The 16,897-nt window shown below is 52.7% G+C and overlaps 1 protein-coding gene across 3 annotated transcripts in view; it reads left to right on the plus strand.

Annotated features, from left to right (window-relative positions):
• Positions 1-5,634: 5,634 nt before the first annotated feature.
• Positions 5,635-16,897, plus strand: part of PEMT (phosphatidylethanolamine N-methyltransferase) — a gene marked incomplete at its 5' end in the record, with an annotated part of 42,129 nt that continues 30,866 nt past the window's right edge. The window contains 2 exons of one of the 3 annotated variants that reach the window (XM_083872326.1): positions 5,635-5,713; positions 8,282-8,389. In XM_083872326.1, the coding sequence (XP_083728452.1) occupies positions 8,297-8,389 (93 nt within the window). Of the gene's footprint in view, positions 5,714-5,849; positions 5,964-6,646; positions 6,779-8,281; positions 8,390-16,897 lie in introns of those variants that run through there. The other 2 variants (XM_083872324.1, XM_083872325.1) reach the window with 2 other exon arrangements.

Consider the following 16,897-nt stretch of genomic DNA (forward strand, 5'->3'; position numbering starts at 1 on the left):
AGCATATCCCCACAGCTTTTAGAGACCACTGAGGGAAAGGCTGATGCTCTGAAAAGGCTCTGAGCCCAAGCCCTCTATGGTATTGAGCACTGGGATCAGGCACTTGCTGTAGGGAATATCACACCTGGCACGAAGCAGCCTCCACTTTCAGGCTTTTTTTCCCTGCCAAGTCCTAAATGAGAGCTTTTTCTCCCCACAGCCCTCCTGGGGGTCACATTTGAGAGCAAGGCTGATTGCTTGGGAAAAGCCAGGCACCAGCAGAGCGAGGGATGAGAGATGGCCACAGAGGGAATGCTTGGTGCTGTGACTCAGCCTGCTCCACATGATGGATCCATCCCATCCCTCATCGATGCTGCAGCAAGCATTGGGCATCTGGATGGCTCAGCTAATGGGAACACCCTAATTAGATGTGTCTGGAGCAATGCACTTTATCCCTGGGCTGCTGATGTGCAGGGAATGTTTTTGGAGGCTGGTTCAGCCCTTTGCACCTTGTGGGCAAAGGCACTGGGGGTGCAGAGGGTGGTTTGGAGGTGCAGAGGGGACCTGGAGATGCAGGAAGCATTAGGGAAAGCTGTTCAGCCTCTTTGGATGGACCCAGGGGCAACGGGGGCTGTTCCCACCTCTGCCATGGGATGTGGCCAGGGAATATGGTAGCAATGACCTTTTCAGCTGCCTTCTGCTTTGGGAAGCCTCAGCTTCTCTTAAAGCATCTGTCCTCATGAAAAGTGCTTTAGAGGGTTTTAGGGCTTTGGGAGAGAGCAGAAAAACCTGTAAACCCTAGGGCCAGCTGTGCAGAGTCAGGAAAAGAGAAATCTGGGTGATTTCCACCCACCTGGAGCCTCAAAATGTCCTCCTTCTTTGCAGCCATCTCCCAGGTCGGGGAAGCAGCCACTGCTCCGTGGTAACTCTGCACACCCTCACTGCTGCTCTCTAATCAGACACGGGGTTTGCAATTAAGCGACACAGAGAAACCCTGGGGACAGAACCTGCTGTTTGAGCCCAGCTCAGATGAGTTTGGGGAGGGAGAGACCTGATTTCCCACTTAGCAGACAGGTCACGATCAGTGGATTCATTGATCCCAGAAAGCAAAGCCTCCGCTTCATTAGAGACATGCTGGTGATGAAGGCGGTCTCGGGGAGCAGGGAAGCTGTGTGAATCCTTCCCTAAATGTTATCTCCACAAGGCTCAGAGCACAGATGTCGGGAAGCTCCTCTGACAGGATGGCTTCCTCTGGAGGGAGCCTGCTCCGTCCTGTGTGTGGCTGTGAGGAGCACTGGAGCTCCCTGGAAATGCTGAGGCTGGAAAAATGCACCTTTATGCCTCTGTATCTGCCTCTTCCCTGTGTGCTTCTCCCCACCAAAGTGTTACAAGGGCTCAAAGCAGTGCAAGCTGAGGCTGTGCCAGGGCAGAGCACCCGGGAGGGACCCAGCTTCAACATAAGGTTCACCTGGAGTCAGTGTGGAATTCCCAGAGCCTGGGGGGTTTGTGAGGGATGTTCACCCAGAAGCATGGACACAACAAGGCCTTGGAGAGCTGGTTCAGGTGCAGGCAGCAGGGGCAGGGCAGGGAAGAGGCAGCCCCATCAACTGGGCACACTGAAGCTGGACAAGACCCTTGTGCAAAGTCCTGCTCGCTCTGCTCCTGAACCACGACCGTGTGTATGCAAAAAAGTTCTCACTATAACAGCCAGATCCTGCTCTGTCCTCTGCTGCATTCCTGATTTTCCCTCCCCAGGTCAGCTTTCCCAGAGGGAGGTTTCCACACTGGCTCCTGCCAACAGTTACTGGCAATATTTCTTGGTGCCCTTCAATGCAGCTGCTCGAGGCAGCAGATGGGGATGGGGGTTGAAGCTGAGCCAGACTGACTGCTTTGCAAGGATAGCTAGCTCAGGATAAGCTGGGCTTATGCAAGTAGCTCCATCTACTCCTGAGGTTCCCATTCTCTCCTGTAAATACCTATTGAGATACTGGTGCTACTGGTAGCAGTTTCACTGAGGTGAAAGTAGCCCACAAGCTGGAGCAGGGCCTGGCACCATCCCCTTCCCCAAAATCACGACTCTGCATGGTAACAACACCCACAGGCAAAAAAGCAAGGGAAGGACTGTGAGCCTTCCACGTGGAAATTTTGAAGGTTTTCCTGCTTCTCTGCATGAGGGGAACCACGCAGGGGATGTGGCTTTTAAGAAGGTTTCTGCTCCAGGGAATCACGCTGTGCTGCTGGTTCGGGGCAGGGATGTGTCATCCTGCTCCTGCAGGTGTTAGAAACTTCTTTTTGCCAATTCTTCCAAGAAAGCATTTCCCATGGGCAAACCTGGCTGGCAGGACTCCCTGACGCCAACACAGGCATCCTCAGCTTTCACCAGTGACAAGCCTCAAGCCTCCCACGCCGTGACACGTCCCCTTCGCAGGGGCAGATCTTGAGCTCCCGAGCATTTGGCTCCAATTTCTGGCTCATCCTGATGCATGGAAGAGCTGGAAGCAAAGCATCCTCTACCCAGCTTGGCTTCCAGTTTGGGAGCATCTCAGGCATTTGGAAAAATTTAGGTACGTGGAGGTGGTGTTGGTTGTTCTCCGTATCCCTGGGTATTTAAGGGAACTCCAGGAACAGTGGGGGCATGGAAAGGAGGAAAGGAGCAGCTGTCTCTCTGGATTTGCAGGGATCAGCAGCTGAGCAAGTCCTCAGCATAACCAGGGTGTAACTGGGAGCAGAGTCTGCCTCACATACCATATGCTCCCAATCCACTGCGCTCAATCAAGCCTAATAAAATTGATAGGGGAGCATTGAAAATCTCGTGATTAATTCTTTATGATCTGTAATAGGGGAGCTGTGTGCCAATTACTCAAGTAAATCATTCATCAGAAAATAAATAGAACTAACCTCCAGCACAAACACTAGAGGATTTCGACCAGGATTGCAGGTCTGGATTGCAGCATCACACTGCTGGTGACAGCACATTATCTGATGGAGGACACAGGAGTAGCTGCAGTTTTGCTGCTTCTCCCCAAGGTTTTAGCTCTGTGCTCCAGCATTATTTGTTGTTTTTCACCACGCGTTTCAATGCTCTGTCCTTGATCTCCACAACCCATCAGCACATGCCCTTGCAGGTTTGCAAGGGCCAAACCCACAGGGATCAGCTTTATTTCTGGGCAAGTTTGAACATGGGGACCATGAGACAAGGCACATGGACAAAAAGGAATGGGAACAAGACTTATCTTTTATTTTCCCAGCAAGGAAACCAATCATTTGGCCTGGAAACTTTTTCCTGCTTTTGTAAGGAGAGCTGTCCCTCCGTGCTGGTTACTGGACTGCAGTTTCCCAATTGATGTCCCATTTCTAAGGGAAAACCACCCAACAGCACTCCCTGCCCTAGATTTCCACACGTGGGGAATTTCCCGGGTTGTGTTTGAAATTTGGAATGCTCCTGAACAAACTGCATCTTGCCAAGCCACAGTGTCCTGCTAACCCACATCCAGCATCCTTCGCCATGATGCAACTCCATATTCATTGGGGGCCTCTTGGGACTGTGGTGGGATTTCAGAGGGCACTGAGGGAGTTCGTGCTGAGAAAGGATTTGGGAAAGCTGAGGGCAATGTCCTCTTCCTGAGCTCCATGCTCAGAAAGGGAGAGCTGGATTAAAGGCATGCCATGGGGAGAAGGGGAGGGATGGGCACATAAAATCCAGCCTTTGCAGAAAGCCCTCTTTGTCTCCTTCACAGCTGCAAGGATGTGTCCAAGGTGGGATGAAGGCCAGCACGGAGAGGCCCCACTGCCACAAATGTCTTCTTTTCCTCTTACGTGGAAAAACTTCCATGGACAGAGAATTTGGCAGTGAAAATGGCAAGGAGGCTCAAGTGTGATTCACTGCTCTAAACACAACTGAGCCGGTGGCAGGACACTGGATTCTGCAGCACGTCCCTTCACTGGGGTGACAGGACAGATGTTTCCATGACAGCCCAGCTCTGCTGACCTTGAATGAGGAGCTAGTGAGACAGTTCATCCCTCTGCACCTCCTCACCATCCATCTCTCAGGCAGACCCATTCCTCCTCCCTCTGTGCCACAACATCTTTGTCCTTTCCCAGCTGGCATCACCAGGACACCTTCCCCTTGCAGCCTGGAGGACAGTTTGTAGGTTTCTCCCTGCTAATTCCTCCTGGAGAGGGACATTAGCATCTCACACATCCCAGCTACCATCTCTTCCCCCACTGCATCTCCATGGCCCTTCCTGCTGCTCCCAGCACCCAGCTGGTGAGATTCAGAACAAACATCCTCCCACCTGCTCCCATGGCCCAGCCTGGGAGATGGCAGAGGGAATAATTACACACTTGGCACAGCAAAATTATCCAGCGTGGGGAAGAAGAGGCTGGAAGCAGCTGGAGATCATCCATGGGGAATGCTGCTCCCACCCACAGTGCCTCAGTGTGTTCCTTCACCCCAAACCAGCTTGGTTCACACTGTGAATGTGCTCCTTGGGCCCTGGGTGAGCACCCCCAGTGCTGGAGCTGATGCTGCAGGTGGAGAGCTGGGGATGTGCTGATGCACCAAGGGGTTTGGAGCAGCAGAACTAAGGAAGGCTGGCTTCCCATGGAGCCAAACTGAGATCCCTGGGGTCTGCTGAAGTGTATTCTCCAAAGATGCCATTTTCCTGGGGAGGGCTTCAAGTGAGCCATCACTCATGCACACTTTTGGTGCCTGCCAGGACTTGAGTGCTCGGATATCCTGTCCTTTCCCTGCTCCCATGAGACCTCTGGGAGGGACACTTGCAGCTCATTCACACCAAATTCCTTTTTGAAGAGAATTTATTTCCTTGCAAAGCAGGATCTGCAAAAGCAGAGACCCTCAGGGGTCTACAGGGATGATACTACCCTATTTTCCACACAGGTGCAGGACTGCCCATCCCAGCCCATGAGATGTTCCAACTAGAAACATCCTGGAGAGGACTGAAGAAGAAAAATAACATGAGCAGTAATAATAACAGCAATTAAAAAATATACTGAGCTGGCTGAAGGGAGAAGGCTGCAATGAATTGTCCTTAAAATACATTTAAACTTGGTGGCTTTACGTTTTGCCCTTGAATGAGTAAGATTGGTCAAGTGACATTTAATTTCCTGTGCCAGGCAGCCACTGCAGTTGTTTCCCCGCTCCTGGCCCTGGTGTGAGCACTGAACCAGGACAGGGCAGGGGATGGACAGGGATGACAGAATCATGGAATCATAGATCGGTTTCAGTTGGAAAGACCTTTAAGATCATCTAGTTCCAGCCCTAGCAATGGGCTAGGAAACCTTGCACTCGGCCAATTTGCTCCAAGCCCAGTCCAGCCTGGCCTGGAACACTTCCAGGGATGGGGCAGTCACAGTTTTTCTGGGCAAAAGGGAATGGGCAGGGACCAGGCAAGGGGCAGGCAGGGGAGTTGGCAGGGGACAGCCGGGGGCTGGCAGGGGACAGCTGGGGGCTGGCAGGGGACAGGCAGGGGACAGCTAGGGGCTGGCAGTGCCCCCGCAGCAGCGGTGCCCCCTCGGTTCTCGCTCCCTGTCCCGCCAGGGCAGTCCCACTGCCAGCCGCACTCCATTCCCGGTGGGGGTTCCGTCCCGCCCGCTCCCGCTGCTCCCGCGGGCAGGGTCGAAGCCCATCCCCGGCCTCGGGGCCGCTCTCCGTCCCGCCGCGGCCCGACACGATCGCGGCACCCGCGGCTGAGGCGGCCGGGCCGGCGGCGAGGTCAGTGCTGTCCCCGGCCCGCAGGCCCCGGGCCCGGCGCGGCTCCAGGCCCGGCTCCTCCCGCGGAGGCGGGACCGCGGCTCCCGGTGGCGCCACCGCGGGCCGTGCGCCGGGCCCGGGCCGGGGGCAGCTGGCCATGGCGGGGCGGCCCGGGCCGGGCGCGGGGCGGCGGGAGGCGGCGGCGGCGGGCGGGGCCCGGCGCTTCCCGCGGGAGTGCTGCGAGGGGCTGGGCGGCCTGGACTACGGCCAGGTACCGGCGGGCCGGGCCGGGCCGGGCGCGGGCGGGAGGGTGGCCCCGGGGAGGGCCCGGCCTGTGGCAGCGGGGGGAGCCCGGGGATGGATCCCCCGAGCCCCGCTCGGTGCCGCCGCGGGGCTCGGCAGATCCGCCGGGGATCGCCCCCGGGTTGTGCCCGCAGGTGCAGCCAGGCCTCGGGATGCTCGGTCGCCGCTTCCCCGTGTGCACCCAGCGCCCTCCGCAGCTCGGTTTCACCCAGCAGGGACGGCACGGGCTGGGTGGGCAGCAGGGGCTGCTCTGCACTGCGCGGGATGCCCGGGGGTGCTGCCCCGCCTCACCCGGGTGCCCCTGCAGCTCTCTCTTAAGCGCCCATGCCGCTCTCACTCAGGTGTCCATTTATCTCTCGCTCAGGTGCCGATACAGCTGTCACCCAAGTGCCCGTGCAGCTCTCACCCAGGGGCTTGTATTGCTCCCCCCAAGTGCCTGTAGGGCTGTCCCCCGTGTGCCCATTCCTGTCTCACCCAGGTGCCCGTGCAGCTGTTACCTGGGTGCCTGCACGGCTCTCACCCGGCTGCCCACGCTGTTCCCACCCTCCCCGACTCGGGCTGTGATCAAGCGGGCACCGCTCGCCACGGTCATTGATCCCCCACCGTGGAGGAGGGGGCAAAGTTGAATGTTCTGTGCCTGTTACGTGGCTGTCCCAGCGGCTCGCAGAGACAGCTCATCCCATTAGGGCTCCCCTTTTATCCCGAAAAGCACACGCGAGGCACAGGCCAATCTGCCTCCCGCTGGCAGCCGCGAATTTGGTTGTTGAGCAGGAGAAAAAGAAGGTGAGTGCGATGTTAACGATGGTGCCTGCCAGGAGTTAGTAGGTCAAGAAGCTTTTGTTCAGCCCGTGCTAGCACTGTGCTCAGCACCGTACAAAATGAGAGGAAAGAAGCTGTCCTGGTCCCACGGGATTGCAATTGAAGCGGGATTAGACAGTTCGGCCCCGGTGCCAGCAGCTGTTTGGGTTGTGGCTTGACAGTCTGGAGGGACGGGGTCTGGTGGGGAAGGGCTGCTCGAGGTGAAGGGAGGGGAGGAGAGGCTGTGGAGGGTGGGAATAGGGGGAGATGGGTCTGGATCAGGCCCTGGGGGCTGTTCCCATTGTTCTCTGCCAGCACCTCTGTCCCCAGGGCTGGGATGAGGGAGCCTGGAGGATCTGGGGCAGTGGTGGTTTGAGGGCAGCTGTGGACCCCCTGAGGATCCCCCGTGTTCCCATGGCTGTGTGGTCTTTGCTACTGCACTTTGCACCTTGGGCAGTGGTAGCTGGGCAGGAGGCACTTGGAGCGACTGGATGTGCCCTGGGCCAGTACGGGAGCTCTTCCAGCCTTTTCTCTGGCCTAAGAGAGGTGCTGGGTTTAGCAGCCCCTTTCTACGGATGATACTGTGGCTCTGGTTTTTTCCAAGAGCCTGTGAGGAGCCAGTGGGAATTTCTCTCCCAGACAGGCTGGGTGGAGCTGATACCTCCTTGAGCTGTGCCTGTCCCCTGGCATCCAAAGGACTCACAAACACAGCTGTGTTGGGGAAGCAAAAACCTTCCAGTCTCGATGTTGTCTTGGTTTTGATTCAAGTGAGGGCTGGACTTGGGATGGACTATTTTGTTTTTTGTTTTCAAACGTTTTGACCGAGGAAAAAAAAAAGACACTGGCTTTTTTTTTTCATCCAAATACCACCACAGGGTGAGGGAGCAAGGAGGGAGAAGCAGCATGGCTTACTGCACATAAAAATGCTGATAATGTCAGGGAGCTGTCTGGGGAAAAATCTCTCTTTCTTAAAAGGAGAACAGTGAGTTTTAAGGGGGTTTTGTTGTTGTCATTAAGGCAGGAAATACTTTTGCAGCTCCTTTTGCAGCGGTGCAAATGCATTCCCCCTTGCTGTGGAGGGGGTTTGCAACAGTCTGACTTAATGGGAGACAAGTTTGAAGCTGACACAGTTCATTGCTAGGGGGTTCCATGCAGACAGTCCTGTGTCCCGAGGGACACTGAGTTGCTGTGGAATGGTGCTCCCTCTCCTAAAACACTCATGAGTTGGCAGCGAAGGACTGGTACTTGTCATCAGAGCAGCAGTATCACCTCCATGCCTGTGCCCCTGAGATTTGGGGGGACAGCTTGGAGAAGCCCCCATCCTTCTTCTGGGCTTTGCACCCTGACATAGCACTTTGCAAGCTGTAACAGCACGTTGCTTAGGGCTAGTAAAAGGTTCATCTACCCTTGGGGCAGCTGATGGGTTTGCTTTGAGGTGAAGTGTCACTGTGGGATCCTACACACCAGTAACCATCCCTTCTTCCACAGGTGGATGTAGCAGCCATGGTGCAGCTCTTTGGCTACGTGGATGTGACCGACACTGGCTTCATTGTGGCTGTCCTCTCAATCGCCTTCAACCCTCTCTTCTGGAATGTGGTAAGAACTGCCTTTGTGCCAGCTGCTCCTTTACTCTCAGCCTTCCTTTCCCAGCTTCCTTTGGAAGGAAAAACCTCTTTTGAGAAGTCTGCTGGGCTGGGTAGGGGGAACTGTGCTCAATTAGACCTTAGAGGTGGGTGGGCAGGGAGCTGTGCTGCAGCTCCTGGGGCTGTCACAGAGGAAGTGAAGGTGGGAAGCAGCACAGGATAAAGAAGGAATTGGGAGCAAAGGCAAAGGGAGCAGAACAATCAAACCCATCCTTCAGCCACATGTCCCGCCCAGCAGCCAGGCACTGCTCACTACTGGGACTGAGCATGAATGGCATTAATCCCCACCAGGGTGGCTGCACTGGATATGTTGCCTGCTGCTTCCCCTTCAAACATGTTGGCAGCTGTTTGTGTGGATGGCAGGAAGCAAAAACAGTCAGCCAAAAGTTGGCCTGAAAAAGTTCCTCCTCCAGCATGCAGCAAAGCCTGGCAGAGAGCTGCAGGGTTGGCAGCAAACCAGCCCCAGGAGGAGCAGGATACCTGTGCATGGGTGATGTTTGCTGTGGCTGAGGGTGCCACAGTGCTTTGGGAGGCAAGCTGGAGAAACCTCCACTGCCTGTTACTGCTGTGGTTTCCTGCCTCCTTGCAAGACCAGCAAGAGTCATTGCTAGCCCCGTTGTGGAGCATTCCAGAGCCAATGTGCCAAGCAGGAAGCCCAGGCTGGCTGCAGGACGAGGTGACTCCCACCCTGCAGCAACCCTGAGCAGCACAGCTGAGGCGTGGGGTGAAACATCCCTGCAAGCACTCCTGGGAATGGGATGTCATCTCAGCCATGCTTCCCAAATCCGCCTTCCAAACCTCCCTGCAGGGATTCTCTTCCTGGAGAACTCTCCTTAAAAAGGCCTTATTTTTCCAGAAGGGGAGGACTCCTCTCTCTCTGAGTGCGGGGGCTCTTGAGATTGTCTCACGCTGGGCTTTGGAAAAGGGAGGCTCTGCTGGCTGTGAGTCACTTTGGAAACCTCTGTTGGAGCTCTTTGTTGCAGCCTCCCTAATTTTTCATACAACTCGTTATTAAAAAGTCTCACGGTGTCTGAAATGCGAGCTGGAATATGCCACATTATTTCGACTGCGGAGTCATCATTTAGCATAAAGAATCAATGAACATGAAGATTCAGGATGTGGTCTCTTCGGGGAGAGGCTGGCTCCAGCGAGAAACTGCATGAAAGGCAAAGAAAAAAGTACTTTATTAGCATCTGCTGCTATGCCTGCAACGCGTGGGACGCCTGCAGCTTGGGAAATAGCGTTGCTTTTTTGGATCGGGAGTTTGGCTGCTGTTAAAGGACAGGGAAAGCCGATGTAAGAGCAAGAAGTTTGTTGCTCTGTGCTGCTGTTGCCCCCTCGCAGGGACTGGAGAGCGGCGCCGTTGGCAGCAGGTGGCACTCCAAGCCAGACGTGCGGGGCTGTGCCGAGAAGCAGGAGGTTTGAGTGAGCAGCCTGAGCTGGAGGTTGGAGAAAGCTCTGAGCGTGGCATTCCGTGTTTCCCCGGGTGGATCTTGCAGTCCGTGTGTTTCCACCCTTGTTCTGCCCAAGCCCCCGAGCATCTCCCTGGTATTTTCAGTCCCAGTGTGTGGCTCACACCAGGCAAGGCTGGAAGGCTCTTGCAAGGAGTGTGTGGGTTCTGCAGCCTTAAACAAGCCCCCACTGTCAGGTACATTTCAGCAAGAGTGGCTCTGGCTATCCTTGGATTTTCCCTGACTTGCTCCCTTTACCTCCTCCCCATCCTTTTATCCATGTGATTGTTGTGCCCTCCCTGCACCCAGCCAGCAGCTCTTCTTTCTCTCCCTGCATCCCTGCACAGACTCTCTCTGTCCTTTGCTGTTTGAGTTCCTTCCCAGCAGCTGAGATTGCTTCTGCATCTGAATTACTCTGGGTTTCCAAAGAGCTTCAGTGCAAAGACTGGAATTCTACACAGTGCCAAGCACTCTTTGCTCTCTCTGCTCAATCACTAATGTGGGACGCTGGTCAAAATCCCTCCTGTGCGTGAAATTTCTGATTTGGATAGAAATTGGGTGGGGATGCACTGATTTAGTTCAGTGTCTTAATTCCCTGTTTCTGCTGAACTCCAGCCAGGTCTGCCTCTTCCAAAGTTTGGTGCTGGGTTTTCCTTGCTGTGCAATGCCTCTGAATAAATATGTGGTGGGGAAATCCTGGCTTCATGCAGTGCTTGGGTCATGGAGGGGCACATCCCAAGGCCTTGATCATAGAAGGTGACCTGGTGAGCACCAGGCATGTTTCTCTGGGACAAAACCTGCAGAGTTTGGGGGTGAAGCATGAACTCTGGAGGCTGTGGAGGAGTGTGGCCTCCAGAGAAAAATGTTGCTTGTCAGGTTGGTGGATGTACTTTAGGTAAGAGCAATTTTGAGGGCCAGAGCCTAAATGGGGCAATTTGCAGACTCCAGCTGGGCTGTGCTGGTGCTCCCTCCTGTTCTCTATGGGGGAGAAAAGCTCTTCCAGAAGGCCTCAGGACTCACAATTCCCACTTTCCTCCCTGCAGGCATGTGCAGGAGGGTACAGGCAGTGTCTCCTCAGGGCTACCTGCTGCATTTCCTCACCAAAACCCTGGGCTTGCACCCCCTCTTCTCCTTCTACCCCTTTCGTGCCAGTTAAAATCCTGCCTGTCCCTGGACAGGTTGTATTGTCCATAGCATAGGCTGAATGTGTTCCTGCACTATTCTCTAGTCTTTCCCATATTTTTTCCTCTCTCCTGCTCGTGCTGTCTCTGCTTTCCCACCTGCTGTGTCTGTTATGAGAGGAGCTGCTGGGAGCTGTGGTCCCACTGGAGGCAGGGTGCAGGTGGGGTCTCAAAAAGAAGCAGTGGAGCCATTTTGGGAATGAAATAATTTAAAACTCCCCAAGGATGTTCAGTACAGCCAGGAGACCTGAGCCACCATGGGGCTGTAGAGGGGCACCCCAGCAAGGAGCAGCCACTGGATCTCTGGAGCTGTGCCATAAAACATTAATGAGGCCAGAGCAGCAGAAACTTCAATAAATCCCATCTGTGTTTGGAAGGCTGCAGAACGATGGGAGAAACTTCTCATCCCTTGGTAACTAAGGAAGGCATTAAATAAAAACTCCTCAGGGACAAACATTTTCAAGCCAAGAGAGGCAGATAACCTGCATACATGAGGCTCTAAAGAGCTGGCTGAGCCTTGGCACAGGAGGACTTTCTAGAAAGCTGGAAGGTTTCTGTCACTCTCAATAGCAACCAGGCATAGCCATGAGGCCAGCAGTCTGACGTCCATCACCACGCAAGTGAGTTTTAAGTGGAGAGTGCATCCATCAGCAATCTTTTTTTGATTTGAGCCTCTTAAAAATTTAGGTCTGGCGTCATGGACCAATTTAGAAATGGCTCATCTTCAGCTGGTGGCCAGAGCTCACTCCTCCCATCACCTCTGATCACCCCCGAGAGACACCCCGTGTGTCTCACAGGGATCTGCAGGGTGAAACCTCAAATGTCACAGCTAGGAACAGGCTTGGCATAATTTAGGGTGATTTTAAAGGAAATAGACCCCATCAGATGGTGATTTTATTCTTCAAGGTTGCAGCTTTTCCTGTTCAGAGTAACATGATCTCTGTTCTACACTTCTGTCAAGCATTCAAGCTGCAGGAGGTTTTGATTAAAGAAGTAGTTGCACAGGGACCTGGGCTGACAACGCCTGGGTCCTGATGGATGTGTATCTCTTGGTTCATTTATTTTTAATTTCCCATCTTTTTTCCCTTCTTTGGAGACTGAAGGAATCTGCCTAGTGGGTTAGAAGTGCTTGGACTGGAAGGGAGGGGGGAGATTGCAGGCACTGGCAGTCTGATTTCACCTACCTCTGACCACTTCTTGCTAAACTCGGAGGAAGGTGCCTGGCCCAAAACATCCCCCAAAACACTGCTGGGAAGTAGATGGAAGCTCAGGAGTTGTCAGGATTCAGACCTCAGTGAGCCAAAATCTGAGAAACCTTTTGGGGACAGGAGAAAAAAGCCTGATGCTGGGAGATTTCAGCAGCTCTTGCTGCCTGTCTTAGGGAAGGAAAGGATTGAGCCGTGGCTTGATGGTGGTGTGTCAGCACTTCGCTGGGGAAAGGAAATTGCAGGGTATAAAATAACTGTGTGAGGGCTGGGATGACAGCAGAGCCTTGCAGGGATTGCACCTCAGTTACCTGAAGTTTACAGGATTGGGAGATGCATGAGTTGGGGTGATTCAATATTTTTTTTGCTGGCCTTCAAATTCTGTCAACCTTTGAGACTTTTGTAGGCTCCTCCACAAACCTGTGCCTTGCTACAGCCGCAGGGGAGAGCAGAAAACAGCCCTCAAACAGCTTCTGGAAAGTGCTTTTAGACCCCATCATAGAAGCCATGGCACAGCAGCGATGATTATCTGCTTATAACAGATGCTAGATCAATAGTGGGGCTTCAAGCTACGCTGCAAGGCAATTGACTGCAGAAAGTGTTTCTTTATTGGGGTAAAGCTGGGCTTGCAACGAGGCTCAGATCCGCTCTTACATCTCCGGTCTTAAAATGTCACCACCAGCTCTGATGCCTTTCATCCTTTGTGCAGGGAGAGAATGCACATTATTCATAATTGGACTCTCTACCAGGCAGCAATAGCCATTTTCATTTCCTACAATAGCTGAGAAAGAGTGAGGATTTGCCTTTTTTTTTTTTTTTTTTTCCATCTCCCAAATAGCATTTAGTGGCAATTTTATTCCAAGTGACTTGGTAACGCTTTCACTCCAGCAGCGAGGGCTTCGTAACGCGTGGAAGCGGATGGCATCGATTCTCCAGCTCTCGTAACAGAGCCAGTCCTGCCTGGGTGTGTAACACCAGGCCTGTTTGTCTCCTAAATTTAGCTTTTCCAGCGTGTTGGCACTGCTGTGAGCCACATAACAAGCTCCAAAACTGGGTCGCACCCTCCGGCGTGCTGGCTGGAGTGGCACAATTAAGAACACTGTCACCTCGAGGGAGAGCCGTGTCCTTCGTCCCAGCACTGCTCCCCACAGCCTCACAACTGGAGGTGGTGGTGTTTTCATCCAAATCCTCTTGAAGAAGCTGTGCAATATATTTTTATGATGTCCCTGCAGGCTGAGCTGTGTGTGGTGGGGGTGTTGTGGAGCCCAGTCTGGCCAGGCAGCTGTGGGCTGAGATGCTTTGTCTGTGTGTCGAGCTGGGCACAGTCTCAGAGCTCTGGGTGAGGTGGTGACAGTCATTCCAGCAGCTGCCCACCCACCGTGCACAGGTACCTGCCAAGACAGGCCGTGCTTGGGAAACTGAGCCATTTCTGTGCCTGTTCCTGGAGTGAATTTGGGATCCAGCTGGTGTGCGACATGCCTGCTCAGCATTTCTCAAAACCAAGGTCAGAATCTGCCTCTCACCTCACAGCTGACCCGACAAGCAACCTTCTTTTTTTAGCATCTGCAGAATGCTTCTCTGAAAACCCAGGGTCTTTGTTGTATATACTGGACTTCTCTTGTTTAGTTATTTAAAAATAAACTGCAGGCTGCTGGCAGCCCTGCTGGAGTAAGTCAGCACACACACAAAAGATGGGGAAAAAAAAATAAATTTAAGCCAACAGTCTTGTTTCCATATGGATCAGAGGATTATCTGTAGACCCTAGAAATCTGGAAAAGGCCCTTTCTTCTCCATCCAACTCCATCCCTCACCTGCCATCCTGCTGCTAAGCCTTCTCACGTGCTGATGAGGTGCTGCTCATGAAATGGCAAGTCTGTGACCACCTGCGTCTCATGTGACAAGGGAAAAGGTGCAGCTGGAAGCAAAAAAGAAAGTGGTTTTATCTATGTAGACTGGGAGGTGTGGAAGAGGCAGGAGCCTGCGTGGCCCTGGGCTTTGGCAGTGTTTGTGCATAGCCTGGGGACTGGGAGCTGCTGGAGCCCCGAGGGAAGACTGCCACCCCTGGAATGTCAGTGCTCCAGGGGCTGGGCAGGGACCTGCCACAGTCACAGACATGAGCCGGGTGTATTCCAGCTGTGCCATGGCACGGACTGTTTAGCAGAAGCCTGCCCAGTTCCCAGAAGGATGGGGTCTCTTAAAATAGGCTGTTTTTATGAATAAATGCTGACACACAGTGTGCTGGGTGCTTTTGGGAGGTTATTTCCTGGAAGTCTTGCTGCTGAGCTTCCATCATGATGCAGTTGCACCTTCTGCATGTCTGGAGACTCATGGTGGGGAGGGAGGCCTTGGGGTTTCATGGTGGGGGTGCTGACTCTGGCTTGTGGCAGGCTGGTGGCACCTCAAAGAAAATGCAACCTCATTTTCCCTATTTTTTCCTCCTGAATGAACTCCAAGGGGGCACATCTCAGTGCCAGTTGCTCACATGGCAGCAGCAAATGGGTGGGAAAGTAGATTAGCAAATCACTAAAGCAAAACCCTCCATGTGTTTTCCACCTCTATAATAACCTCACTGACATGTGCAACTAGAAATGGTTCTTGGCAGGAACATCCCTGCTCTCCTGACTGTGGCACCAGATCCTTCAGCAGCCTGATCCCGGCAGTGTTTGTTGGACATTGGTTCCTTGTAAATATTAGGAGCCTCATCTTAGTTAAAACAAACAGGTATGTGCAACCTCCCAGGCTCCCTGCCTGCTTCTGCCCCCTTACATTCCCCTTCCTGAAGGATCCTGACAAAAGTTTAAAAACCCTGTACCCAAACCCAGGGGAAAACAGTTGATTTTTGGAAGCTGGTGTTTATGTGTTTTGTTGATGGAGGACATGAGCTGTGGACACAAGAGTGTGCCTGGGTTGGTTGATATGTGGCAGAGGGATGGAAGCAGCAGTGCACTGACTGTACAGAACAAGGGGTTTTGATTTTGGAGGGTGATCCCAATACAGGGAAAGGGCTGTGGAGCCACTGCCTGAATTTTTTCCTTTTCCCTACCAAGCCATCTGAACTTCTGTACTTGCTCCTATGCAGGAATGAGGGGCAACTTTTTTTGGAAGTTAAAAATTTGGTTTCCAGAAAAGCTGGAAGCCCCAGGCTTTTACACCTGCACACAGCTTCATCAAACTGCCCTGCTCATCCAGTGGATTTTGAGGTCAAGGAGAGGAAGACTGGTGGGAACTGTTGATTTTCCCATGTGTCATTGAAACCATGAACCTCTGTGGAGAAGTACAAACTCACCTGGATTGGACAATATCTTACTTGGTTTTTTTCTTTGTGAAACCTTTTTTTGTTCCCTCTTTTTACTCCTCCAGATCAAGGATGATGCAGCCGTGGGCTCATTCTGCAGGTCTGCATGTGCAAGCTCTGCTTTGTCTGGCTGAAGGGCTTTCACTTGCTATCTGTGTAGGCACATTTTTGGTGTGATCCTTTTTTATACTTTGGGGAAGAAAAAGGCTATGAACAGCTCACAGCCCTGAAGAGGGTAAAATGGAGATGGCTTTAGCAATTTTCTGTGCTTTTGGCTGTTGCGGGGAAGCCTGACCATCAGGGCTCCCAGAACACCTTCGTCACCTCCTTTGTGTGGCGGGAGGTTTGCTCATTATCTGGTTTCTGCTTCACTTATAAAAGAAGCTGTAATTGTAGGAGCTCCTTGCCATAAAAGCACAAAGACATTTTCTGTGAAGGAAAGTGTACATGCAGCTTTTATGATCCTTTACAGTACTTCTTCTGCCCACTTTTCTTGCCTTCTGCCCTTTGTCCAACATCATCTCTATGCCTGCCTGCTGCTCAGCATGACCACCTCTGGCTTGAACATCTTTTTTGCACCTTTTAGATAGAAAAAGTTGGTCATCCTCTTAGTCAGTCTTGTTGAGGGAAGAGAAGACAGACCACAAATCCCACCATGTACTCAGGTGTTTCAAATCCTGCCTCTTCCGTCTCCAGAGCTGTCAGCCCAATAGCAGATGCTCAACCTGCGTCATCCCAGGTGGGGTTTTGGACTGGGAAGGAAAACCTTGTCCATCTGTCTGTGACTGAGGTGTCCATCTGTAACAGGAAGTAATACCAAATCTGATCATTTTGAGGCGTGCATGCCTGTTCCTATAAAAAACAGAATGACCTCAGATGAGATACTGTATTTTTAACTCTGAAGCATTCCTACTTAGTGCCCTTTCCTGTTTATTTTTACCAGGACATTGTTGTAATGACTGCAGACTTACTCATTTCATTCCCGAGGCTGGAGAGCAGCATTGAATTAGTTTCATTTCGAGATTTTGTCATACAATCATTTTCCAGGGAATGATGTGCTCAGAAGCCAAAGTGAGTGCATTGCCCAATGGAGGAGCATTACCTTTCTTCCTGTATCCATTAAGCTTTGGTCACTGGTGCGGATGTGAGTAGATCCATATCTGGAAGGACTTTCTCAGCCTCCCTCCTCCACCTCTCTGCAGGCCTATAGTAGAAATTTGTGGAGTGAAGGGCTGTAAGAATCTTTGAGCACTGGATGGAGGGCTAGTATCTGTATCCCAGCATTAGGCTTTAGGGCTGCAGGAGGGGGAAGGAGCTGCCCTGGGATGC

Source organism: Zosterops lateralis, assembly GCF_965231275.1.
Source record: "Zosterops lateralis genome assembly, chromosome: 15".
NCBI lineage: Eukaryota > Metazoa > Chordata > Aves > Passeriformes > Zosteropidae > Zosterops > Zosterops lateralis.